This window comes from Boleophthalmus pectinirostris, unplaced genomic scaffold (assembly GCF_026225935.1).
Source record: "Boleophthalmus pectinirostris isolate CB_2022bp ecotype Guang Dong unplaced genomic scaffold, ASM2622593v1 HiC_scaffold_4, whole genome shotgun sequence".
Taxonomy (NCBI): Eukaryota; Metazoa; Chordata; class Actinopteri; order Gobiiformes; family Gobiidae; genus Boleophthalmus; species Boleophthalmus pectinirostris.
In genome coordinates, this window is record NW_026571353.1 from 38744381 (window position 1) to 38769996 (window position 25616).

The 25616-nt window shown below is 39.9% G+C and overlaps 2 protein-coding genes across 3 annotated transcripts in view; both read left to right on the forward strand.

The window, feature by feature from the left end:
• The window catches only part of cnot6l (CCR4-NOT transcription complex, subunit 6-like), a 31805-nt gene extending 20923 nt beyond the window's left edge, over window positions 1–10882 (forward strand). Inside the window, exon 12 of the mRNA XM_020926950.2 lies at window positions 1829–10882. Coding sequence (XP_020782609.1) covers window positions 1829–2038 — 210 coding nt within the window. The 3' untranslated portion in view covers window positions 2039–10882. The remainder of the gene's footprint in view (window positions 1–1828) is intronic.
• Window positions 10883–13054: 2172 nt separating this feature from the next.
• mrpl1 (mitochondrial ribosomal protein L1) lies at window positions 13055–24156 on the forward strand. Of its 2 annotated transcripts, none has more exons than XM_055162092.1 (9): window positions 13055–13105; window positions 13955–14054; window positions 17100–17364; window positions 19191–19274; window positions 20708–20779; window positions 20866–20977; window positions 21801–21901; window positions 22645–22732; window positions 23943–24156. In XM_055162092.1, exons 1-9 carry the CDS (start codon window positions 13075–13077, stop codon window positions 24059–24061), a joined length of 972 nt encoding a protein of 323 aa, XP_055018067.1. In that variant the 5' UTR covers window positions 13055–13074; the 3' UTR covers window positions 24062–24156. The 2 variants fall into 2 exon arrangements, with proteins under 2 accessions (XP_055018067.1, XP_055018066.1); XM_055162091.1 differs by lacking the exon at window positions 23943–24156 and adding an exon at window positions 23661–23869.
• Window positions 24157–25616: the final 1460 nt, after the last annotated feature.

Genomic DNA, 25616 nt, shown 5'->3' on the forward strand with positions numbered 1-25616 from the left:
TGGTCGATCATTTTTGACTTGGACATTTTATAAGTAGCTCGCATGCTGAAAAAGTGTGGGCACCCCTGATATAGACCATTGTTTCCTAAAGACTGGGTCGCAAGAGATTTTTTTTGGGGTCACTGTCACGGGTTCGTCCGAAATAAATGTAAAAATGATGGCTCAGTCAAAAAACTTCACTTAAGTGGGTTTTTTATTCACACCACAGCTCCAAGTGCAGAGTGGAATATTTACAGTGACAAACAAAAAAAAAAGAGGTGGTAGACAAAATGTACAATAATCACACTTACAGTTGCCAGCACCCACGTAGTCAGGTCAGGTATTGAGGAACACAAATCAACTTGGAAATAAACATAATAAAAATAACTTAAAGAACCCCTCATAAGGTTAACATAAGTTCCATTAAACAACTTCAAAAACCACAAATGATCCCAAATAGACCACAATGGTCGAGTCCATGATCACATGTCCCCCCTTGAGCGCGCCACTATGCGCTATTTAAAGCACAACCAGGAAGTGCCTCGATTTGGCCCCGAACCCAAGAACTGGAGGCTGCTGCAGGTAAGAAAGCGGCGTCGGCGTCGAGTGTGCAGCCTCGAACGCACTAGCCGGGAAACCGTTCAGATGTTGGGGGAAAAACAGGACCGCGAGACACACGAGTGGTCCTGCATAAACCAGTCTATCGGAGCTTGGCTTCGCAAAACGGGGAGGGAAGGAAGCATCGTGCGCTCTTTGGCCAGATGCAGACGCGCCAGTCGGGAGATGACGGGGTAACACAGGCGCTCCGTCACAGTCACCTTGTGTATGTGGGTTTGCAATATACAGTTCTGACACATGAGAGATCTAGTGAATAGCCTGTCCTCAGTAGGGCCAGTGTTTCTATGCTTAATCCTTTCACAATTTATTTATGTTTTGATTAGTTTGTATTGTGATTTTCATGTATTTCTTATTGTGTAAAGCACTTTGAATTACTTTTTGTACAAATTGTGCTGTACAAATAAGCTTGCCTTGCCTTACCTACTACATATTTGTGTGAATTGTGATTTTCTGTGCTCACAAAATGAAAACAAAGCACAGAAACAAACTGAATCCTGCGCCTGATCTGCTGCTGCGTCTCCTCCTGCACCCGGACTGAACACAGACAGGTCCAACTATCTCACTAGAAATGCTGAAATGTTAAGACATGTTTTGTATCATTTCTAATCTTTTTGTAATTATTTTATTGACTATTTTCTTCCAATATTGCTGGTTCAGTTGAATGTTGAAAAGAAAAAGAAATGAACTAGATTTAATGTCCAAATAGGCGACTTATGGATCCTTTTATTGCTGCTTCAATGACTGTTTTTCATTGTTTAAAACTTGAGTAATACTAATTGTTCAGAGACTCGATCACTCAGTCAACAATAAAAAATCCTCATTAATGTTCAATAATGCTCAAATCCACTTTTATTTTGTGATTTATGAGTAATCTGTATGGACTTGGGTCGGGAAGGTTTGTGACTTTTAAAATATGGATCCTCAGAAAAAAAAGTTTGGGAAACACTGATGTGCATCTCAACGCACTTGGAGAGTCGATTAAACAACGACGTTCAGCGACAGGTGTTTAACTGGACACAACATGAAACAGATAAAAGCGCTGGTTTATGCCTCTGTAGATCTGGGCTGTATAAACATAAATAAATACATAAATATAAAGAATTATATTAAAATAAAATAAATAAGAAGTAAAGAAAATAATAAAAAAATAATAAAACTATAAACATAAAAATAGAAATAATAATAATAATCATCATCATAATTTACTGCTTCTGTGTGCGTCTTTGTGCAGGGTGTGATCGATTACATCTTCATCTCTCGGCCCCTGCTCTCTGTGCTCGGGCTCCTGGGGCCCCTGGACTCTCAGTGGCTTCTGGACAATAACATCCTGGGCTGCCCTCACCCGCACATCCCCTCCGACCACTTCTGTCTGCTGGCCCAGCTGGAGCTGCGGCGCCCCCTCCCCTCCTCCAGCATCAACGGCATCCACGCGCACAGGTAGTGGAGCGTCACCACTGCCCACCAGCTGCTGCGACGGGACTTTGTACAGAATCCATCCAGTAATATCCAGGGAGAACAGGGCTGTGTCTGAACGCAGTAAAAGTCAAAAGTCTGTTTATAATCCGTTGATTTTAACCAGGGGCGGCGCCGGGTGGGGGCTTGAGGGGGCACCAGTTTCTCCGAGAATAACCAACGCACCCCTAAAGATTATTTCCACATTTTCATAGGACTCATTCTCGACTAAAAATGTTCCAAAAGAGTCTAAAATGTGACAAAATAAATAAATAAATGTAAAAATATGTGTTATATATCGCTACGGGGGCTCACTACATTAAAACTTGTTCAAAACAGTGAAGCAAACACGATAAAAGGCTTGAAATTAATGAAGTGTGCGCCCCAGTTGAACGACTTCTCACCCCATACTTCCTCCTGGCGCTGCCCCTGATTTTAACCGTGGTGTAATTTTGTTTTAGAGGTGGGTAACGTAACCGTAGATTAAAGCTGCACTACGTAACTTTTTCGGTGGAGGGTCCGTCAGACGCTTTTCCCAACGAATCAGTCAGACTTTTTTTACCGAGCCCTTTACAACACTCAAGGTGACCGAAGTGCTTCACGCTGAAAAAACCCCCCCAAAAAAAACGTGTTATTGCTTCGCCTGGAATGTTCCGCAGTATCTATCGTCATGGAAACCAAGCCAGACCAAGTTACGGGTCAGACCTGCGGAGAGGCGACCCCGCTCACAGTCAGAATCCGTGCTTTTCGAGTTTTTTTTTTTTGAGCTTTAAAACCAGCCGTAATTGAATAAATGCGAACTAAAGCTGCTTAATGCCTCATTGCGGAACATTCCAGGCGCGGCAGTGGCATCACCATAGCAACAAGCAGGCGACGGACTCCCAAGAACCCAAAAAAGTGACAAAGTGCAGCTTTAAACGGTTCGGATAAATGGGTAAATTTAAATTTTTTTTTTTTTTCTGTTTTCTGTACAATGCGTCGCTCAAACTCTGACACGCCCACCTCTCTCCTGATTGGTCGGTTTCAGTCATGCCCCGAGTGAGTGACGCATAGAATTAACCAATCACAGAGAAGTGTGTTCACCGGAATCCAAGCTCGAAGTTCGAAATGGACGTTTGGGTGTAAGTAAACGTACGCAAACAAATTTAATATGCGAGAGTTTGACACAGGCCCGTCGATGGAAATTTGAGGGCCCGGGGCAAGAACCTCACATGGGGCCCCCCCCCCCTTTAAAATAAATAAATAGGAAGAGGGTACAACAGGCTTTAATCACGGAGACTGGGAGACGTTTGGAAACATGCGGATGACGTTTTCCGGTGTATTTCCCGACACTGGGCAATGTGATAAAACTGTGGATTCAGCAGCAGCGTCTTCACAACCCGACAAAGATTTCCACGGGGGACGGGACTTTAATCGTGTCTTCGATGTCACCAGTGGTGTAGTGGGGATTTTTTAAGTGGGGGTACATGATTTGTGATCCCTCCCCCTCTAAACCAGGACTGAACCAGGACTAAACCAGGACTAAACCAGGATGAATCTTGGACTTGAGAGAGAGAACCCCGAGCCTGTGAAGCAGAGTATCGCATGGTTTACTCCCGGTTTAGACCTAGTTTAGTCCTGTTTTAGTCCATGTTCAATTCTGGTTTAGTCCTGTTTTAGTCCTGGTTCAGTCCTGGTTTAGACCTGGTTTAGACCTGGTTTAGACCTGGTTTAGACCTGGTTCGAACTGATGTAGTTCTGGTTTAGTCCTGTTTTAGTCTCATTTTAGTCCATGTTCAGTTCTGTTTTAGTCCTGTTTTAGAAATGTTTTAGACCTGTTTTAGTCCTGGTTCAGTCCTGGTTTAGTCCTGGTTCAGTCCTGGTTCAGTCCTGGTTTAGTCCTGGTTTAGTCCTGGTTTAGACCTGATTTAATCCTGGTTTAGCCCCGATTTAGTCCTGTTTTAGTCCTGGTTTAGTCCTGGTTCAGTCCTGCTTTAGTCCTGGTTTAGTCCTGGTTTAGACCTGATTTAATCCTGGTTTAGCCCCGATTTAGTCCTGTTTTAGTCCTGGTCCAGTTCTGTTCTTTTTTTTTCTTTTTAAAATTAAGTTAGACAAATTATAACACACAAATTAATAGGCAATTTATAAAAGCAAAAAGACAAAGAATAATGACGTCTCAATGAAGAAAACCAGCCCCTTTTTCTTAGTTTTCTCAGATTTTATCAGAGTTCCTAATCTACATTTGCATCTTTCCAAACGTCTTCCGGTTTCGTGACATAATTCTGGGCCCCTAAAACCCTGGGGCCCCAGACAGCAGACCCCTTTGCCCCATCCCTGTGTACGGCCCTGGTACTACAAACACTTTTATCGTACTTTGTCTTTTTTTTTTTTTTACATAATCGCCAAAAAAACCACAATCGATTCTTACGTGCAATAAATAAAACTAGACGTGCGCTGGTTTTGGACACAGCCCTGAGACTCCGGTTCTCATTTTAAAAGACCTTTTCATGTGAACACTACTTTTTAACGAGAAATAACTCTACACAAATATATATATACACGGAAAATGAGTCCAAGAAACACAAAACAACTTTATATCAGCATTAAAAAACTCACAGATCCAGAGGAGTGAAGTATTGATCACTACACTATATTACGTCCCATTTAAAGCTGCATTGTGTAACTTTTCTGGAGGGTGGAGAGTCCGTCGGATGTGTTTTTCCGTGGAGGTGTTATCACTTTGTCTGAGATGTTTCACAGTATGGCGTTAAAACTTTTTATCTTCACGGAAATCAAACCAGAGCGTATGTTGTAAGGTCTGAAAAAAGAACCTAATAACACAAATTATCAGAACAACAAATGATATTGGCCGGGTTACAGGTCAGATCTGTGGAGAGCAGAGTTGGGAGTAACGCGTTATAAAAGTAACGAATTACGGTAATGCGTCACTTTTTGTTGTAATGCACTAATGTTACGGCATTACAGGGGAAAAAATAGTAATATCTTACTCTGTACAAATATCAGTAACGCGCGTTACAGTGTTTTTTTTTTATCTGGATTGAAGTGAATTGAATTGGTGGGTTTTTCTTCATGCAAATTTGCTAAAATCACTGTGATATCAGCAGCGATGAAACGCTGGAGGTGCGCCCGTGTAGACCGTCTAGCGACTTGGTTTAGTCCTGGTTCAGTTCTGGTTTAGACCTAGTTTAGACCTGGTTTAGGCCTGGTTTAGACCTAGTTTAGTCCTGGTTCAGTTTTGGTTTAGTCCTGGTTTAGACCTAGTTTAGCCCTGGTTCAGTTTTGGTTTAGTCCTGGTTTAGTCCTGGTTCAGCTCTGGTTCAGTTCTGGTTTAGGCCTAGTTTAGACCTGGTTTAGTCCTGGTTTAGACCTGGTTTAGTCCTGATTCAGTTTTGGTTTAGTCCTGGTTTAGTCCTGGTTCAGTCCTGGTTTAGACCTAGTTTAGTCCTGGTTCAGTTTTGGTTTAGTCCTGGTTTATACCTAGTTTAGTCCTGGTTCAGTTTTGGTTTAGTCCTGGTTTAGTCCTGGTTTAGTCCTGGGTCAGTCCTGGTTTAGACCTAGTTTAGTCCTGGTTCAGTTTTGGTTTAGTCCTGGTTTAGACCTAGTTTAGTCCTGGTTCAGTTTTGGTTCAGTCCTGGTTTAGTCTTGGTTCAGTCCTGGTTCAGTCCTGGTTTAGTCCTGGTTTAGTCTTGGTACCATTCTGAAAAACAAAAACAAAATAATATATATATATGACAAAAAAAAAGTAACTCTTAAGAGTAAAACATCGAAAACTTTAGGAGAGAATTCTCCAGTGTGATATTGTCAATTTTTCAACAAATTTTTCAACTTTTCTTCACAAATTTCTTCTTGATTTGCTCAAAACTACAATTTATATTTATAATTTACAGCTATAATACCAACAAATGAAATCAAAATTGAAGACTCATACGCACTTTAAAGTCATACTGTGGAACATTTCAAACCGAGCAGCGACATATCCATGGAAACAAGCAGGTGACGGACTCTAAACCGAAAAGTTACACAGTGCAGCTTTACGTTTACGCCAAGTTATGGAAGTAAATAAACTGAATATTATAAAAGATCAAGGGGCAGGATCCATTTTATCCACAAATGTCGACCCGGCTCACTGTTTTTATTCGAATTAATTTACGCTGTTTACGATGTTTACAAATTTGTTTACGACGAAGCGACATCCTGCCTTAAAAATCGTCTCTGAATTGGTACGAAATTAAAACGTTCTTACGATGTTGTTCCGCCAATTAAGCCTGAAGCCACGAATGCCTAAAGCCGCCGATAAATGCCTGAGATTTATAAATAATTCAAGGATTAAAGGGTCCAGATTATTTTATGATTTATGTTCTGACGTCGTTTCCTCGTCGCAAACAGACCTGGAGTTGTGTTTTTATGTCGATCATAGATAATTTTTTGTTGATAGTAGATGATTTCAGCGCTGGAATTGCCGATTTCTATAGAACTAAAGGCAGAGTTGGGAAGTTTACTTTTAAAATGTATTTCCCTACAGATTACAGATTACATATCCCAAAATGTAGTTTGTAACATAATCCATTAAATTACTTTAAAGTGAGTAATGTAATCTGAATACTTTGGATTACTTGATATTGTCTTGTTTTTTAAAACTACAGGAATGTACCAACCACATCCTGAAAATTCATGAAAATTTGTTCTCTTCAACTTGGCCCTGGTTTAGTCCTGGTTTAGTCCTGGTTTAGTCCTGGTTTTAGTCCTGGTTTTAGTCCTGGTTTTAGTCCTGGTGTAGTTTTGGTTTAGTCCTGGTTCTGGGCCTTTGGACTTAAACTTCGACAAACTTTATTGATCCACAAGGGAAATTATTTGAACACGGTAGCTCAAACTTCACATTATATTACAATAACAAGTAGTAAAAAATATAAAAAAATTGTACTAAATTTCTCAATAAGTAGCAATAAAAAATAAAACAAAAACAAAATACAACTCCAGGTTTGTTTTTGACGAGGTAACAGAGTTTTTACGGCACACAAAACTCTCTGGAGAGTCGGTTTTGTGTGATATAAGACCTTTAAATTCCTCACGTCTTTGCGTCAGATTGAATATTTTGACGTGAGGAGGTTGTGGGTTAGACTCCTGATCTTTCAGAGTGGAGTTTGCATGTTCTCTCTGTGTTCTCGTCCCCCTCTCCCTGGTCCGTCCGTCCAAACTCGTGTGTCCGTCTGTAAACCACGAACATGATGCACAGTCCTTTATTTTAATGCAATCAGCCATGCACCATTTCACTATGCACTTTTTTAACGAAACCAAACTATTTATGACACTAGAACGAAAAGAAAGTCGTCCTGAAACACGATGAACTCAACGGAACATGGAAATTAACTGGTGCGCTGTGTAACTTTTTGTTTTTTACTACAGGTGTGTCGTTGCTCTTCCCGGAATGTTCCACAGTGTGACATTAAACATTTATTTACATCTTACATTTATTCAGTTACAGGAGGTTTTATAGCTCAGAAATACAGGGTGTCCCAAAAAAATTTAACATTTTTTGACAGTAATTTTGGCAGTTCTTGTTGAAATAACCTCAAATTTTCACAGAATGTACAGAAACGGATCAAGATTTTATATCTACCGTATTTTCTGCACTATAGGGTGCTCTGGATTATAAGACACGCTGTCATTTTTCTATTTTTGAACTTTTTTCACATTTAAACTGCACCGGACTGTAAGGCGCATTAAACGAAACACAACAGTTAGATAAGTCAGTCAAACTTTATTTAACACGTTCACAATAACTGTCAACTTTGTTCAATTGTAACATGTAAAAAAGTACTGTCTGAGATGCTAAATTGTTGGAGTATTCACAATAAGTCATACGCCCGCATCCCTCTGTCATGATCTGAGTCAGTGTGGTTACTGTTCCCTGGAGTTCAGTTCAGTGATGATTCTGGTCTTGGTGAAAGCTCGGACCACAGTTGATACTGATCCTTAGCCCGGGCGTCCACGATCCGTTGGCAGATTGTGGCGTAAGTGGCTCGGCGCTGTCTCTCTGTCTTGGTGAATGTGTGTTCTCCTTCTCTCACCCACTGCTCCCACGCAGCTAAACACACTGTCACTTTAGAAGAGTCTTGAGTTTAAAGTGGGCATTGTGAGCGTGTCTCTTGACAGGTGCATTTTGATATTAAAAGGAATCACGGTGTGTTTTACTCCTGATGCTTCCTGACTACGGGAGTCGTAATGCTGCAAGTGGTGCGGCTTTGTACTTTACTAAAGTCGTACTAAGACACCCCAATAAATTCATATATAAGGAGCTCTGGATTATAAAGCGCGCAATTGTTTTTTGATGAAATTAAAGGCTTTTATGTGCGCCCTATAGTGCGGGAAATATGGTAATTAAAAAATTTAGGGAGTCCAAAAAAATTTGACTTATTTCGCCTGTAATTTTGTCAGTTATTGTTGAAAAAACCTCAGATTTTCTCAGAATGTAAAGAAACAGATCAAGATTTTATATTTAAAGGTCCGTGCACCGTTCGTTCTTTTGAATTTCTGTTAAGAACGAAAAACAATAAAATGGCAAATACGTTTGTTATTCCATTTTTCTGCTTTAGTGTAAAAAAAATAAAATAAAATAGACCTCGCCGTCTATTTCCAATATTTAATTTAAAGTTTATTTCAGCTAAGACCAATCAAAAAACAGTCTTGGTGCCTATTTTTTAAATCTTCATTCTTAACTGTAAAATTGTTGCAATTTTTTTAAACACCTCGTTTACTTTCGCGTCCTAGAAAGTCGCGGCGATAAACTTCGTTCACTTGACACCGTAGAACTACAATAAAAATATTTCTATTATAGATCCATGGTTGACGCAGCAGCAGAACTTCATATAAACCAGAGAGAATAAAATATAAAAATTTAAATAGGAACCGAAATCTGTGCATCATTCATTCATTCGATTTTCTAAATAAAACCAAAAATAAGAAAACGGAAAAGCAACGATTTTCTTCTTTGGGACACCCTCTATATAGAAAACAGACATTCTCTCCACAGATCTGACCTGTAACTTGGTCTGGTTTGGTCTCCGTGAAGACAAAAAGTTTAATACCCAACTGCGGAACATTTTAGACGAAGCAATAACATAGAAAAGCGAGAAAAACATTTGACGCAACCTCCAACGGAAAAAGTTACACGTCACTGCGCACCTTTCAAATGAAACCCAAAGCTCGTTTATCCAGATCAGTTTTTAGCAGGGATGTAACAATAATCAAAATATCATGATATCATATCGGCAAAAGTCTCACAGTAATATCGAATCTCAAGTCTCTTCGTTTAAATTCATTGTTTTGGAGCAGCAGCAGCTAAAAAACAGTGAGAACTACATAAACCATGATGCTTTGCTCCGTTTTAGTCTCTTCTAACTGTTATGAAGCACTTTAAAGTCGTCATTTTTGGGGATTTTTGGACGACGAGAGAAAAGCGGCGTACTAAAAATGTTGTATTATTTTTATTTTTTGCAATAAATATCGTATCGAGAGATTTGGATATCGTTACATCCCTAGTTTTTAGTTTTTAGTTTATAAAAATGGGGCAAAACAAAAGACGAACGTGGGTTTAAATGTGTGTCTATGCTAAATGAAAGTGTCTAAAGCAGGACAAAACTCTATGCAAGCGTGACTCTGAGAAGGAATTTAGTAGTAGAAGTAGTAGTAGTAGTAGTAGTCCTGTACGGTCCTCCAAACCAGAAAATACCCAATCAAAAAGTACTGCATTTGAAACAATCATCAAAAAACAAAAATGTACGAGACGCTTTGCCTTAATTTAAGACGATAGCTTTATTATACCGCCAGCTTTAGTGTGATTGCCTTGATTTGCACATAACCTCACACATAAACCTGCATCTACTTCACTCCTCTCACAGACGGGGGTTTGTATCTTGACAACACTTGTACGTTTAAAGCTGCACTGCGTAATTTTACGACTGGGGGGTCCACAGTGTTGACGTTAAAACAGCTCTACTTTACATTTATTCAATTACGGGTGGTTTTATCGCTCAAAAATACTAAAAACACGGATTTTGACTGTAAGCGGCGTCGCCTCTCCGCAGAGCTGGCCTGTAACTGGGTCTAGTTTGGATATGCCACTGCTCTGCCTGGAATGTTCCGCAATATGGCATTAAACAGCTCAATCTTATATTAATTTATTCAATTACGGGTGGTTTTAGAGTTCAGAAATACTTTAAAAACACAGATTCTGACTGTGGGCGGGGTCACCTCTCCACAGATCTGACCTGTACTTTGGATATGTCCCTGCTCTTCTTGGAATATTCCACAATATGGCATTAAACAAGTCTATCTTACATTAATTTATTCAATTATATATGGTTATATGGTTTTATAGCTCAAAAATACCTACAAAAACATGGATTTTGACTGTGAGCGGGGTCGCCTCTCCGCAGAACTGACCTGTAACTTGGTCTAGTTTGGATATGCCAATGCTCTGCCTGGAATATTCCACAGTAAGGCATTAAACAGCTCTATTTTATTTAATAACAAGTGGTTTTATCATTCAAAAACACCTAGAAAAACACGAAACTTGATGCCATTTTGCGAAACGTGTCAGACTTCTATCTCTCCAATAGAAAAGTTACACAGTGCAGCTTTAAAACTGTGGTGGCGGGAGCGAGACGTCCACATCCTGGATCTTTGGTGTTTTAAAGCGGCTCATTCTCAGATCATTTTTTGGGTTGTTTTTATCAAACTCGGGGATGTTTTGTTTCTAAATGACATGCAGTCTTTGTACAATTATTACAGTATTACAGACTTTTGGAGAAAATAAATGTTGTCATTAAAAGCAGCGCGTGTGTGTTTGTTTTGTTTTTGTGAGCTTTTTCCTTTTTGATATTAAGGAATTGACTTGATACTGATTCTGATACAGCAATAAAAACACTTTATTTTAGACAATAGAATGTGATTTTCTTCTTCACAAATGTTTTAGTGAGATTTTACATGTTGAAACATTTGCAGCGTTCCAGATGATCTTGCAAATTGTGTCCTAAAAGTTAAATGTTTTATTTTCCAGTGAAACTTATGGATGGTTTTGTGTCTCAGGCTGTTTGTTTAGTTTTCTAGGTAAGTTCAATTAAAGGAAAATTTAAGGTCAAAGGACAATTTAAGAGACCATTTTCAAGCAATATGGGAAAGAAAATTTATCTCTGTAGCGTCAAAAACCGTGAAATAGTTTGATATTTCATGAAACTTAGTGTGGTCATTAGGCTGCATCATTTGCCTAACTTTTTGAAAATTTTTTGAAAATCAATCTGTACCAAGTATCAATTTTTTTACACTTGCTAAAGTAAACGTCCATGAGAAATTTCATGAAATTCTATTGCTGTGTACAGGGTCTGAAGTTTAGTTTAGTTAGTTTAGTTTAGGTACCAGTTTCCAGTCTCCATCATTACTGTATTTTTTGGACTATAAGTTGCACTTTTGTCATGGTTTGGGTGTTTCTTATGACTTATACTCCAGTGTGACTTATATGGGTCCGGTCAAGTGGTAACGGAGGGAAACAGGGTCAGATTTTTGACATTCAAATGTCTCTTATTCAGAAACTAGAGGGACTATTGAAATAAGTAAAGTATCAGAATGTAGGAAAGAGTTAACACTCCAACAGGGTAAAGTTAAACCTGTGATATTCTTTCAAGTTGTTGACAAAAAATTTAAAAACTCATGTCGGTAACGGAGGGAATGAAATATGCAGCACTTTTTGGGCAATACAAACAGTGATAACTCTTGGTTCTCACTTACATATCCTTAACAAACTGGTTTGAATATTTGCTTCATATAGTTTTCTACCATATGGTACAAGATTAGGTTGAAAAACCTCTTACTTTTTGACTCGTGAGATTTTTTATTAAGAAAGGTCATGGTAATGGAGGGAAAAGTAACGGAGGGAAAATTCTGCAAACAAGTAGAAGGTGCATGATTTTATAGTTTATCTGAAGAACTGTGAAATATGTGACGTTAACAGTCTGTTGTTCTCTCTTTTATTGTTTATAATACAGTTTGACTTTACACAGGAAATGTCGGCTCCTCGTCTCTGATTTTATAAAATACATTTCCCCCAAAAAGTGCAACTTATATGTTTTTTCTTCTTCATTACACATTTTTTTTACCTGGTGTGACTTATACTCCAGAGTGACTCATAGTCCGAAAAATACGGTAGTTTCTGAGATCTGGCAAAAGTCATTTCTTTGGGACTTCAAAGACCAAATTATGAAAAATCAAGGATAATTTGTAAAATGAAAACCGCTCAGGTACATGTGAATGAAATCAGAGCCCAGTTTAAAAACATTTACAACTGTGTTTTGCATGATTTGTTTGTTTGACAAGAGATTATCATTGACACTAACCATTTTTACAAAGGCAAAATCCACATTTTGAGGTTTTGAAATGTTGAGACCACAACAGTTTTTCACTTCATCTACAGATATATTACATATTTTTCATCCTTTTTGTGAAGCCCAAATACTGTTTTAGGGTTTAAAAACTGTATTTTTTCCCATCCTTCTTAACAGAGAAGCAAAGTAAATAACATTTGTACCTTGAAAATTCAAAATTGTCACTTATTTTTTGTTATAATGTCATAAAACCATTAGTATTTACATCTCCTCATCACTGTAAATATATTATGTGTTAGCTTCATTTTGCCTCCACTTGCCTTTTTTTCCCCAGAAATTTTAAACATTCCAGAATTTTTTACATGATCATGCCATAATATTTAAAAGGGTCTATAGTGTAGATAAAATTGTTAAATATGTTATTACTAATTAATAAATACAAATAAAAAATACTACTAATAATAAATAAATACAAATAAATAAAATACTAATAAATAAATACTAATAAATACATACAAATAAAAAATACTAATAAATAAATATTAATAAATAAATACTATTAAATAATAAATAACTGTATAGACGTAGAAGTCGGAACGTTTGACCACGACCCGTTGTTCCTACACGGACAAACACTGTTACCCAAAACATGGCCACCTGCAGCAGAGCGGTGTGGAGAGGTCAGGACTTTCATCTAAATTATTCTTATTTTCTGTTTATTGTTTTAGGATCAAACTTTGACAGCGTTTAAGCACACGGGTATTTGTTCATTTAAATTCACGAAAACATAATTCGCTCATTGTTGTGGCTCGTTTCGCTCATGTTTATCTCCGGTCGCGTCACGGAAACATCAGAGCGTTTTTCAATATAAAACCAAAAATAAGAAAATGAAAAAAAAAAAACAGTTTTCTTCATTATTTGTCTCCAAAACCAAAATGAAAAAAAACGGATAATGATTCGTTTTTTCAGTTTTCTGATCCGGGACCAGAGCTTTGACTCCGAACCGCGGGTCCGAGCCTCAGGTCCGAGCTGGGTCCTGGTCTCAGTCTGGTCCTGGTCTCAGTCTGGTCCTGGTCTGGTCCCGGTCTGGTCTCGGTCCCAGTCTCAGTCCCGGTCTCAGTCTGGTCCCGGTCTGGTCCCGGTTTCAGTCTCGGTCTGGTCCCGGTCTGGTCCTGGACCCGGATCAGTCCTGGTTCAGTCAGTTATCCGTTTTTTTTTTTTTTTTTTTTCCATTTTTCACTTAAACACAAAATCAAAAACTAAAAAAACGAATCATTATCTGTTTTTTCATTTTGGTTTTGGAGACAAATAATGAAGAAAACTGTTGTTTTTTCGTTTTTTTATTTTTGCTTTTATATCAAAAAACAAATGAATGAACGACACACGGATTATAACAATATAACCCGAACATAACCCGAACATAACCGAACATAACACGAACATAACACGAATATAACAGCGACGTCTATTTCTAACGTTTGTGACATAAAGACCAATCAAACACAGATATTTTTTGTTTTTTCCCTCAGTTGTCTCCGGATGTCAGCGGTTGTCTTCTGTCCGTCCCGTCAATGTTTTACCCCAGACTCCGGTCTTCTCCATCCCCGGGAGAACTTTTGCTGTGGCCCGGTGAGTTACATTTTGTTGACTTTTCTGCGGCAAAATGTGTGTGTAAATGTGTGTGTAAATGTGTGTGTGTAAATGTGTGTTGTATTCTCCAGCAGCTTCACAAATCTGCCCCATCGCCAAATCTTCAACCAACAAACTCCACAAAGGACAAACATTCTAACATGAACAATTTATCCACAACGATCAAGAGAAGAAAGAACAAAACTTAAAGGGCCCATCGCATGTAAAATAACTCTTTTCACATTGTGTCTTCTGCACATAAACAAGCACAAGTTGGGTTTTTGAACATCCATGACACAATTAGGGCTGTGCAAAAATATTGAAATATCGATATATATCGTATTGTTTAATGTAATGATACAGTATCGATATCATGGGCTGCTGTATCGATATATATCGCGTATCGAGTATTTTTGGTGTATTTTACAAAATTATTTTGTTACAGCTACAGTTTTGTTGCTTGTTTAGTGGAAGGAAACTCATTCACACTGCAAAATGAAAATTAAGAACATTTGACTTTATCTGAGTCGACTCTACCAGTGGAATAAGTGTTTTTCTAAATTCAAGTGACATTCAGTTTCATTTCTTATTTTAAGGGTTGTTGTTTTTCTTTTTTTAAGTGTAGCAAGTTGTATTTTCATATTTTAAGAACAACAAATCGTGTTCCGCTGACAGATCATTTAACTTGTCAAGTGGAATTTACTCAAATCATGATAAAACTTTCTTAATTCAAGTCATCTTAGGTTGGCTAGATACAATTTTTTGCAGCGCATGTGACACATTTGACATTTTCACAGTTTTGAGGATTAAAAGGTTTTTGTTTCATATGAACTTTACGCAAGAAGTGATTTAACAAAGACTTTTAATATCACAGCCATGATTTAGCCTTTATTTTTACTGAACACTATTGAATCAATTTGAAATATATCGTATTGAATTGTAAGTTCACTGTATCGAAATATGTATCGTATCATGGCCTATGTATCAAGGTATGTATCGTATCGGCAACTTCTTAATGATACCCAGCCCTAGACACAATAGTTCTGAAATCTTACTGGTTTCTTGGAGACAGTCACAGACCAGGAACTATGAAAGTCCGACTTTAACTTCTTGGGTTCCTTTTAAAGACAATGCAGTAAAGTGTATTTACTTTGTTGACATGTTTTGGCTGCTGCTGTATCTTCAGATCTGTCCCTGGTGTTGGTGGTGACGTGTCGTATATCAGCTGTTGTTACTTCCTCCCATCGTGGTAAAAAAAAAATCAGGAAACGAGGCACGGGCAGCATTAACCGTGAATGACGGCGCGTTCCTCTTTTCACACACCTGGGACACCCTCCTCCTCGGTGACCTGCCAGGTCCATCAAGTCTGACCACGCCTACAGGAAGTAACAACAGCTGATACGTGAGTTTCAGCTGACGTCATTGTTATTAAAAGCCCGCGTTGCATGCTGGGAAATATTTTGGTCGGAGGCGAGAAACACGGTAGCGTCAAACACAGTGCGTAAGCTCGCTGACTTTTGCTCATCCCCCCGCCCGTCCTGAGAAAGCACAGGCTCCGCCCTCCAAACATGACGTAGGCGACGAGTGAGCCGCCCTTCCTCCGCTCATCTCAGGGAGGGAGGGGGAAACAAGCGTGACCCTGATAGTGTCAGGAATAAACTTTTATTCATCATGGAGATACAGCGCATTCAGCCGCATGTGTTGGACCCGGAATCGGACGAGGACTTGGAGGTGCATGAAGCTTAAGCTCCGCGTCCACATCAGCTGAACATTACTGATCGGTAAAGTTAGGGTGACCAAACGTCCGTTTTTTCCTGGACATGTCTGTATTTTGTGTCCCGTCATGGGCGTCTGGTTTTTTTTTTTTTAAAGTGATGCAAATGTCCGGGTTTTCAGTACCGTTCATTGGGGGCATTAAACTGAGCGTCTCTCGTAGCGTCTGTGACTCAGAAGGAGCGAGACACAAACAGTCGGTCAGTCTGCAACATTCCAAAACGCAAATGCACATTTAACAATGACTTGTACAAGAAATTCTCCGTTTTCCATCCCAGATGGTACAAGTGTGAGTCCATGTGCACAGGTTGTGAAGTGAGAGTGCAGTGTCCCTCCTTTATCGCGGGGGTCAAGTTCTAAAAATAACCCGCGACAGGTGAAATCTGTGAAGTAGTGAACTTTATATTTCACAATGATTATATCTGTTTTAAGTCTGTAAAACCCCTCAGCACAAACTTTAGACACTTTTTCTCAGACATGACACTTACAACACTTTTTACATCCTTCTTAAAACTTGTTGCTGCTGTCGTCCTTTTGTTATTTTCCTCCTTCATTATGTAACGAACTGAAGATTCATTTATTCCGTAATGGAGCCTACAGCGCAGAGTCCCGCAGGGGTCCATTTTTGGAGACCCGCACACGCACAGTACAACACTGCACCTGCCTGTTAACCCGAGATTATATCAAACTTTTGCACTGCCTACGTCATGGACTGAACCAAGACTAAACCAGGACTAACCCAGGACTAACCTAGGACTGATTCCAGGACTGAAGAGGAGGACTAAACCAGAACTGGACTGGCAGAAATACGCTGCAATTCGTTTAAAAAAAACACTCACTCATCGCCTACGCCACATTTGGAGGGCAGAGCCTGTGCTTTCTCAGGACGGGCGGGGGGAGGAGCAATAGTCGGACTTTCATAGTTCCTGGTCTGTGACGCCTCCAAGAAATCAGTAAGATTTCAGAACTATTGTGTCATGGATGTTCCAAAACCCAAATTGTGCTTGTTTATGTGCAGAAGATACATTGTGAAAAGAGTTATTTTTAGTGAATGGAGCCTCGTGAAGCATTGACACTTCAGTTGCAATATTGTCTCAAATGGTTGGACGTGTCTGAGGCCTTAAACCAGGTCACAACTTCTGTAATGGGTCTCTATAAAAGTATCTGGGTGTTGAAATATTTGTCCCTAACCATAATTTCAGAGTAAAGAGCACAAATATTTTCAGTCTTCTTTCCTTCATGGCTCTAATTCTCTGTTTGTTTTTCCGTCAGAACAAAGACGAAGGATAAGAAAGAGGAGGAGAAGAAGGAGGAGAAGAAGCGGCAGGTGATCGATGACTCCGGACGTCACAAACCGTACGGGAAAACGGCCTGGGCCCCGGTGGACGACGTGTACATCCTGAGGTACTACCCCCGGCCAGTTCACCGCGTGGACGACGCCGTGGAGCTGCTGAAGACCTACAGAGCCCTGGACTTCACCCCCGAACGGCAGCAGGTTTACATCGACCTGAGGCTGGACATGAAGCTGGAGAAGAAGGTAACGTCATGACTCAAGCTGCTGTTGGGTCTTCATTAAAGATGCACTGCATAACATTTCTAGTAGACGGTCCCCCACCTGTTTGTCTCCATGGAAATGTTACTGCTTTCTCTAGAATGTTCCACAGTGCAGATTAAACCGATCTATCACGAGGGAGAGAGGCAGCACTATCATCATATCATGAAAATATCGTACAGAGAGATTTGGATATTGTTACATCCCTAATCGTAAGCCTCCCCATCATATTGTGACCTTTCCCACGATATCGCAATAAATATCGTACCGTGAGGATTAGAGCCCGACCGATATATCGGATGGCCAATATTATCGGCCGATATGGACACATGGAGACATATAGGCTATCGGCCGATATGTTTGCTGATAGCGGCTGATATTTCACGTGGTCATGTGATACGTCGTTATAAATCTTAGACTCTCCACATCAGTATTTATCTGTGGAGTCATTTGTCTGTGTGTGTGTGTGTGTGTGTGTGTGTGCTGTCCCTGAACACACCACAGAGTCATGTGTGTTTGTTTACACTCGCAGACACAGACCCAAACATTGAGATTATTTTCTTTTTATGGACAATCGGTTTGAGTCTGGATTAAAAGGACATTTATTAGTTCAGACTTGTGATGTGGGAGGAGCCTGTGTGAGGCTGAGTGTTGAAATATGTCGACTTTGAAGCTAGTTTTGGCTATTTGTGATTAGCTGTTAGCTGCTGTGTCTCCTGCACATAAACAGGCTGTTTTCTATTGGCCTATTGTAAAGTGATTATATTGTTCGTATATTTGTTACTGAACCTGCATTGATGTAAATGAGCTGTGAATAGACGTGTGAATTATGACATTTGCGCATATAATTAATTACCGCGGCGCTCAGCATTTACGGCTAAAGGCTAATAGCGCTAGTTTCTTTATTAGCTAGTAGTGACGGTCGATCGTGAACGAAGCGGCTCTTACATCCGGCTCTTTGAAGCGAACGACAGGAGCCTGATCCTTATTGAGAGCCGTGTTTTCTCTTTCTCTCACTTTTTTCTCTTCACGCCGCGTACAGACTCATGGGAGTTTGACAGCGGCAGCGACTCAAAACGAAACTTTCAGAAATCTGCGTGTGCATAGGATAGAAAAAACTTGCATATTTGGCTGCAGTTCAGCATAAAATAAATAAACCAGGACTAATCTTGGGTTCGAGAGACAGAGAGAGAGAGACCGAGTCCCGACACTCAGTCCTAGTTCAGTTCTGGTTTAGTTCTGTTTTACACATGGTTTACATCTGTTTTAGTCCTGGTTTAGTCCTTTTTCAGTCCTGCTTTAGACCTGATTCAGTCCTGGTTCAGTCCTGCTTTAGACCTGCTTGCAACAAAACTGAACTGGAATCCCCATCACTAGTGTCTAGAATGTGATGCAAAAATGCCATTAGTCCAATCTACTGTCTGTAAATCTGACGTAAAGAGGCAGAATAACAATAAATGTTTCCTAAATAAACCCAATTTAAAACCCACCAGAGACAAACCTAAGTTTTTTAAACAATTCAAGATTTACAGTGAATTTTTACATCACGAAATATATTGGTGATTATATCGGCAGCTCCAACTCCCATTATATCGGTTTCATATTGGCCACAACAAAATCCATATCGGTCAGGCTCTATTGAGGATCATACCGTGACGATATCGTATCGTGAGACTTGGATATCATTACTTCCTTAACTAACTCTACATGTTTGACTCAGAGTTCACATTTGTTGAATAATAAGTGAACAAATTTATAGTGCAAATGAAAAAAACAAAAACATTTTAACAGTGTTTTTCTTGGTTTGACAGAAAAGAGTGGACCCGTTCGTGAGCACAGTGCACTTACCTCATCCATTCAAGACGGAGATGAACAAAGTTTTAGTTTTCACAGAGGTACGTCTCATTCAACTGTTGGTTTTGAATCGATTAAACACTCAAAATGTTCCACTGTATGGAAATAAATTCTGTCTCCATGGAGGAGATGGGCACTTTTATTAGACAAACTTCAGTCACATGTAGATTTGCTGTGCCGACTGTTGTGGCAAAAATTATATATCTCTTGATGATAAATAATTAATCCATTTGTGAATCCAGATGAGTTTTTGGAATACAGACAAAAGTTTATTCTTGTTACAGCAGATATGGACAGAGCCTAGACCTGCCCTGACCACAGACTAACGGCCTCTCTTCCCCAGCAGTTTGTCCCTCCAACGTCAGCCCCCGGTCTCTGCCCAGAGTCTCTGCCCCCCCAGAGCATCTGAGCTCTGAGTATTTATACAGAAATATAAGTTACACAGCAAAGTGACTCTTGTTTCAGAGGCTGATGCTAATCAACTTAACACACATTTGAGGACAGGTACGACAACAAAGAGTTTCTTGTTGGGTGGGACAGTTGTGTTTGTTGAGTCTTTACACGTGTTAATGTCTGGTCTGGTCTTAGGTATAAATCACATTCATTTACAAAAAGACAGATTGAGAGAAATCTTTCCACAATATAAATTTCCATCACACCGACACACATAGCATAAATTTAGATTAGTTTTTAGTTTCGTCTTGCCGTTCCAATCAGCGCACATTGATGAGGGAGCCGATGTGCGCTGTACGCGGGGAACAGCGAGAGCGTGAAAAGGTGAGGAGCGACACGCTGATGTGAGCCAGATGAACAGGTTGGCGGTTTGAAGAAGTTTAACCCTCCCTGTGATACACGCTGGTACATGCTGTGCCACACAGTGTCCACAGGCTCCAGACGAGCACACAGGCCGTAATGAAATATGATCGCACTCGACAAGTATCAGACCCCGAGCTCAAGACAAGACCGAGAAGAGACTTCAAGACCGAGACAAGACCGAGACAAGACCAAGACAAGACCAAGTCCAAATACGCTTTAGTCTGAGACAAGACCGAGTCCAAGCGCCTTCAGGACCGAGACAAGACCGAGACAAGACCGAGACAAGACCAGACAAGACCGAGAGACAAGACGAGTCCAAGACAAGACCGAGTCCAAGCGCCTTCAAGACCGAGACAAGACCGAGTCAAGCGCCTTCAAGACCGAGACAAGACCGAGTCCAAGCGCCTTCAAGACTGAGACAAGACCGAGTCCAAGCGCCTTAAAGACTGAGACAAGACCGAGTCCAAGCGCCTTAAAGACCGAGACAAGACCGAGACAAGACCGAGACAAGACTGAGTCCAAGCGCCTTAAAAACCGAGACAAGACCGAGTACAAAACAAAGTCCAAATGTGCTAAAATCCGAGACGAGACCACGACCATAAGGTTTCGAGTTCTGTGACTCCGGCTCCTCCTCACAGTTTTTGTTTTGTTTCTTCAGGACGCAGATCAGGCCAGAGTGGCTCAAGAGAACGGAGCCGCGATCGTCGGAGGAACAGAATTGATGGAAAAAGTGAGTCAAGCTAAAAACATAAAAATACTACAAAAATAAAAGTAATATTTAATTTATATTTGAAAAAACTTGTGTCTTTTTTTCAGATTTTAGACGATGAAATTTCAGCAGATTTTTACGTTGCTGTGCCCGACATGCTGCCCAAACTGGTGCCGCTCAAAAACAAACTCAGAAAGAAGTTTCCCAAAAGCAAAAGAGGTAAAACCAGACACAACATGAAAAAAACTTAAATATCTACCATATCATACCTCTTAAATAGAGGTATGGTATGGTAGATATCGTCAGTGTTGGGGAGTAACAGATTACATGTGCTGGAGTTACATAATCAGAGTACAAATGATGAGTAACTGTATTCAGTTACAGTTACTGTTTCAGTGAGTGGTAATTGGATTACAGTTACTTTGTTGAAATAAATGGATTACACAGAGGTATTTTACTGTTTTCACATTTTGGGCTAAACCAGGACTAAAACCAGGACTAAACCAGGACTAAACAATATGACACTAACAGTAGATGGACATAATTTAAAGCAGCAGTGTCTCATATAAAATCCATTTCTCTATAAATAATATTTTTAATCTGGTTAAGGAAAGTCTGGGCTTTTATTTTTCTTTAAGCAGATGAAACAAAACTTCTCATGTTCAGATCTTCGTCTTTTCTTCTCTACAGTAAAACAAAAGTCTGTTCATGGAGATTTGGGCTCAACAGACAATTTGAAGAAAACAAACATGAATTTTCAGGATGTGGTTGTTACATTCATGTAGTTTTAAAAAGCAAAACAATATCAAGTAATCCAAAGTATTCAGATTACATTACTCACTTTAAGTAATTTAATGGATTACGTTACAAACTACATTTTGGTGTATGTAATCTGTAATCTGTAGGGGATTACATTTTAAAAATCACCTTCCCAACTCTGGATATCGTACAGAGGAGGCAGAGTGAAGTATATAGTTATAGTTTTATATAATTTGCTTTTTGCACATTTTCAGACCCGTTTTTTTCCCTGTGTTTCTCGTAGGTTCGGTCGGTTTGAACATTACCAGAATGCTGGAGCTCTTTAAAACAGGACATGAGTATACAGTAGAAGATGGCTGCTTTGTTCGGACACAAATCGCTACGGTAAGTCACATTTTCAGAAGTCATTAACAATTCTGGGACAATGTATATGTTGTTTTTTTTTTGAGAGTATAATCTGCTTATTTTCCTGTCCCTGTGTTTAAAGGTGCATGGTGTATATTTTCTGGTAGAGGCATCAAACAGCTCTGCCTTACGTTTATTCAGTTACCGGTGGTTTTATAGCTCAAAAATACTTAGAAAAACAAAAAACAGGCATCAATGTGGCTAACTATAAAGGCAGAATTCTTGATAATTTTAGGTCCATATTAGAAAGCTAAAACATCTGATTAAAGAATGGGGGGAAAAAAACAAAACTTGTAGTATAATCTGGTTATGGTACTAATATTTCTTTATGGTGCATTCTGTTTTTGTGTGACACTTGAGCCTCAAATGTGACAGGTGCACTGGAGAAAATCTTGTCATTGGAATAATCGAAATTGTCAAACTACACAAACTAACACAGATGGGAGCAGCGAAAATAAAAAAGCTAAAATTCTAAATTATGTTGTCATATGGTGAGTTCTTGGGTTTAGTCACAAATTGAAGATACCAGGTTCAACATTTGTGGATTTACCCTTTGGATATTTCGTGGTAAAGTACAGTGTGATCAATTGGGAAATCTGTGTCTTGCGCCCTCTTCTGGCAGTTTGACATCATTGCATTCTAGAACCTGAAAACCACCGACACCCTCCGTCTTATGTTATCATTTTTACTCACTCTTTCTGTGTGTGTGTGTGATCCTGCAGCTGGACATGCCCTCAGAGCACATCCTGGAGAATCTACACACCATAATGGCCGACGTTTACTCCCACAGACAGAGCACCGCAGATTTAGGTGAGTTTCTGATCGTTTTAAAAAAACTGAAGATATTCAGAGCCAAAACCTCTAAACACAGCTGGGCCTGGGTAGACTTGGACAAGACTTAATCTGCATTCAGACTGCGGCATCAAGGCGTCAAGTTTACATGTAATCTCTATGTCAGGGGTGTCCAACATGCTGATCGCCAATTTAGTGTGGATGGATAGTCTCGTTGTACTTGTCTCAGACTTGATCACGTTTGAACTCGGTCTTGTCTCCCACTCAAGGTCTGATCAACAAGTGTGATCATATTTCATTACGACCGCTGCTGTCGACAGTAAACTTGTACAGGTGTGTGGGAGAGTGCGGGGCGTCTCTGTGCAGCCTGTGCGCTCATTTAGAATCCATGGATATGGCGTGGCACATCACAAACACACTTGGTCCCTGCACTTGTCTTGCTCCTCCCTGCGTAAAGCGCACACAGGCTCCACATAGGAGCGCTGACTAGAAGAGCAGGACAAAACGCAAAGCAAAAGCTAATCTAAGTTTACGTTACAGTATTGGCACAAAGCAAAGCCTGCAGCACAGAGCAGACCTACCAAGACGTAGATGAAGTTTGCCTAATAAAAGTGCACAAATGCATCTGTATTTGTCACGACATGCTTTTGTTAAATGTGCAGAGGATAAATCCCATTGCAAAAACAGTAAGAGAATGCAACTCCAGTTAGGAACTTGAAAAAACAGGGTTAAAACTTTCTTCACTTTCTTCACAGTTTTGTGTAAAGTGTCAGTGGAAGTTCTCTTAAAGAAGAGTTTCTCAAACTGTGGGTTGAGGGTCCAAAAAAGAGGAGCAGAGTGTTTCAGTACAGCACAGTTTGTTTGGCTTTGTAGTTGGTCGATCATTTTGACTTGTAAAAAAAAAAGTGTGTGCGCCCCTGGTTTATGTGGACGTGCGTTTTTGCAGGGCATGTTCAGGCGTCAGAATCTGATGGCAGTGGGACACGTCTTGAGTGTTTTGGCGTCCAGAGTGTCAGTGCCAGAAGTTGGAAAAAGTGGAACATTTGTCGTTGGATGCACCGCGTCAACCGATCAGGGATGACTCTCCAGTGACATAGCAACTTTATTACCCGGAAAAAAGACAAGAAAGAGAAAGACCGAGCAACCACAAACACCAGAACAAGAAAACTATGCCGTGTCATTAGCTGATTATCAATATATATTTGCCTCTGATGTGTTTACACTATAGTTACTCTCTTGACCGAGAAAACAAGGCACTTGCCGACCACAGCGACGCCCTGGACACGCAAAACTTTTTTTCCTGTTCGTCCACAGCACCCAAGACGCTCTTCAGGGGCTGTTACATAAGGGTGAGTTGTACAGTTGTAGGAAGTATTATCTGTTACATAAGGGTGAGTTGTACAGTTGTAGGGAGTATTATCTGTTACATAAGGGTGAGTTGTTGTACAGTTGTAGGGAGTATTATCTGTTACATAAGGGTGAGTTGTTGTACAGTTGTAGGGAGTATTATCTGTTACATAAGGGTGAGTTGTACAGTTGTAGGGAGTATTATCTGTTACATAAGGGTGAGTTGTTGTACAGTTGTAGGGAGTATTATCTGTTACATAAGGGTGAGTTGTTGTACAGTTGTAGGGAGTATTATCTGTTACATAAGGGTGAGTTGTTGTACAGTTGTAGGGAGTATTATCTGTTACATAAGGGTGAGTTGTTGTACAGTTGTAGGGAGTATTATCTGTTACATAAGGGTGAGTTGTTGTACAGTTGTAGGGAGTATTATCTGTTACATAAGGGTGAGTTGTTGTACAGTTGTAGGGAGTATTATCTGTTACATAAGGTGAGTTGTTGTACAGTTGTAGGGAGTATTATCTGTTACATAAGGGTGAGTTGTTGTACAGTTGTAGGGAGTATTATCTGTTACATAAGGGTGAGTTGTTGTACAGTTGTAGGGAGTATTATCTGTTACATAAGGGTGAGTTGTTGTACAGTTGTAGGGAGTATTATCTGTTACATAAGGGTGAGTTGTACAGTTGTAGGGAGTATTATCTGTTACATAAGGGTGAGTTGTTGTACAGTTGTAGGGAGTATTATCTGTTACATAAGGTGAGTTGTACAGTTGTAGGGAGTATTATCTGTTACATAAGGGTGAGTTGTACAGTTGTAGGGAGTATTATCTGTTACATAAAGGTGAGTTGTTGTACAGTTGTAGGGAGTATTATCTGTTACATAAGGGTGAGTTGTTGTACAGTTGTAGGGAGTATTATCTGTTACATAAGTGTGAGTTGTTGTACAGTTGTAGGGAGTATTATCTGTTACATAAAGGTGAGTTGTTGTACAGTTGTAGGGAGTATTATCTGTTACATAAGTGCGAGTTGTAGGGAGACATGTTTTTAGGTGAATACATAAAAAAATCTCTCTTAAAAAGTCCGTTATTAACTTTTTAAACTCAAATTCCGGGAGAAAGTGTCGCCGTCGTCTCCGTGCGTCTCATTCCGGAGCATTTGAAGCCGTCGGGGTCAGTCTCATTAAACTCTGAAGGGGCCGCGCTCGTTTCGCCGTGATCTTTATCATAACAAAAAACAAACTCCGGACTGTGAGTTTTCCCCGAGCGTAAATGGCGCGTGGGATTCCGAGCGGCGCGACAACGCTCCCGCCTCATTAAACCGACTTTTAATGGACACACAAACTTATATAAATAAAATCCATCTTCTCTGTTTTTTAACACCAAAAAAGGTCGTTCTGTTTCCGCTCTCTGCACGTCTGTTTTCGATGGATAAAACCGCGGCGATTTGTCTTTCTGAGCGAGGGGAGGACAGGCTTCACGTCAGCTCTCCACTCTTTCTAAAAAATCAAAAAAACTTACAGATAGAAGCTTTTTTACGACCAGGACTAAACCAGGACTAAA

Bases quoted from the DNA above. Each gene is read 5' to 3' on its own strand.
- mrpl1 (XM_055162091.1), top strand. From the start codon at position 13,075: ATGGCCACCTGCAGCAGAGCGGTGTGGAGAG. The intron at 20,780-20,865 runs GTGAGTCAAGCT...TCTTTTTTTCAG, and splicing joins GAACAGAATTGATGGAAAAA to ATTTTAGACGATGAAATTTC. The intron at 20,978-21,800 runs GTAAAACCAGAC...TGTTTCTCGTAG, and splicing joins GTTTCCCAAAAGCAAAAGAG to GTTCGGTCGGTTTGAACATT.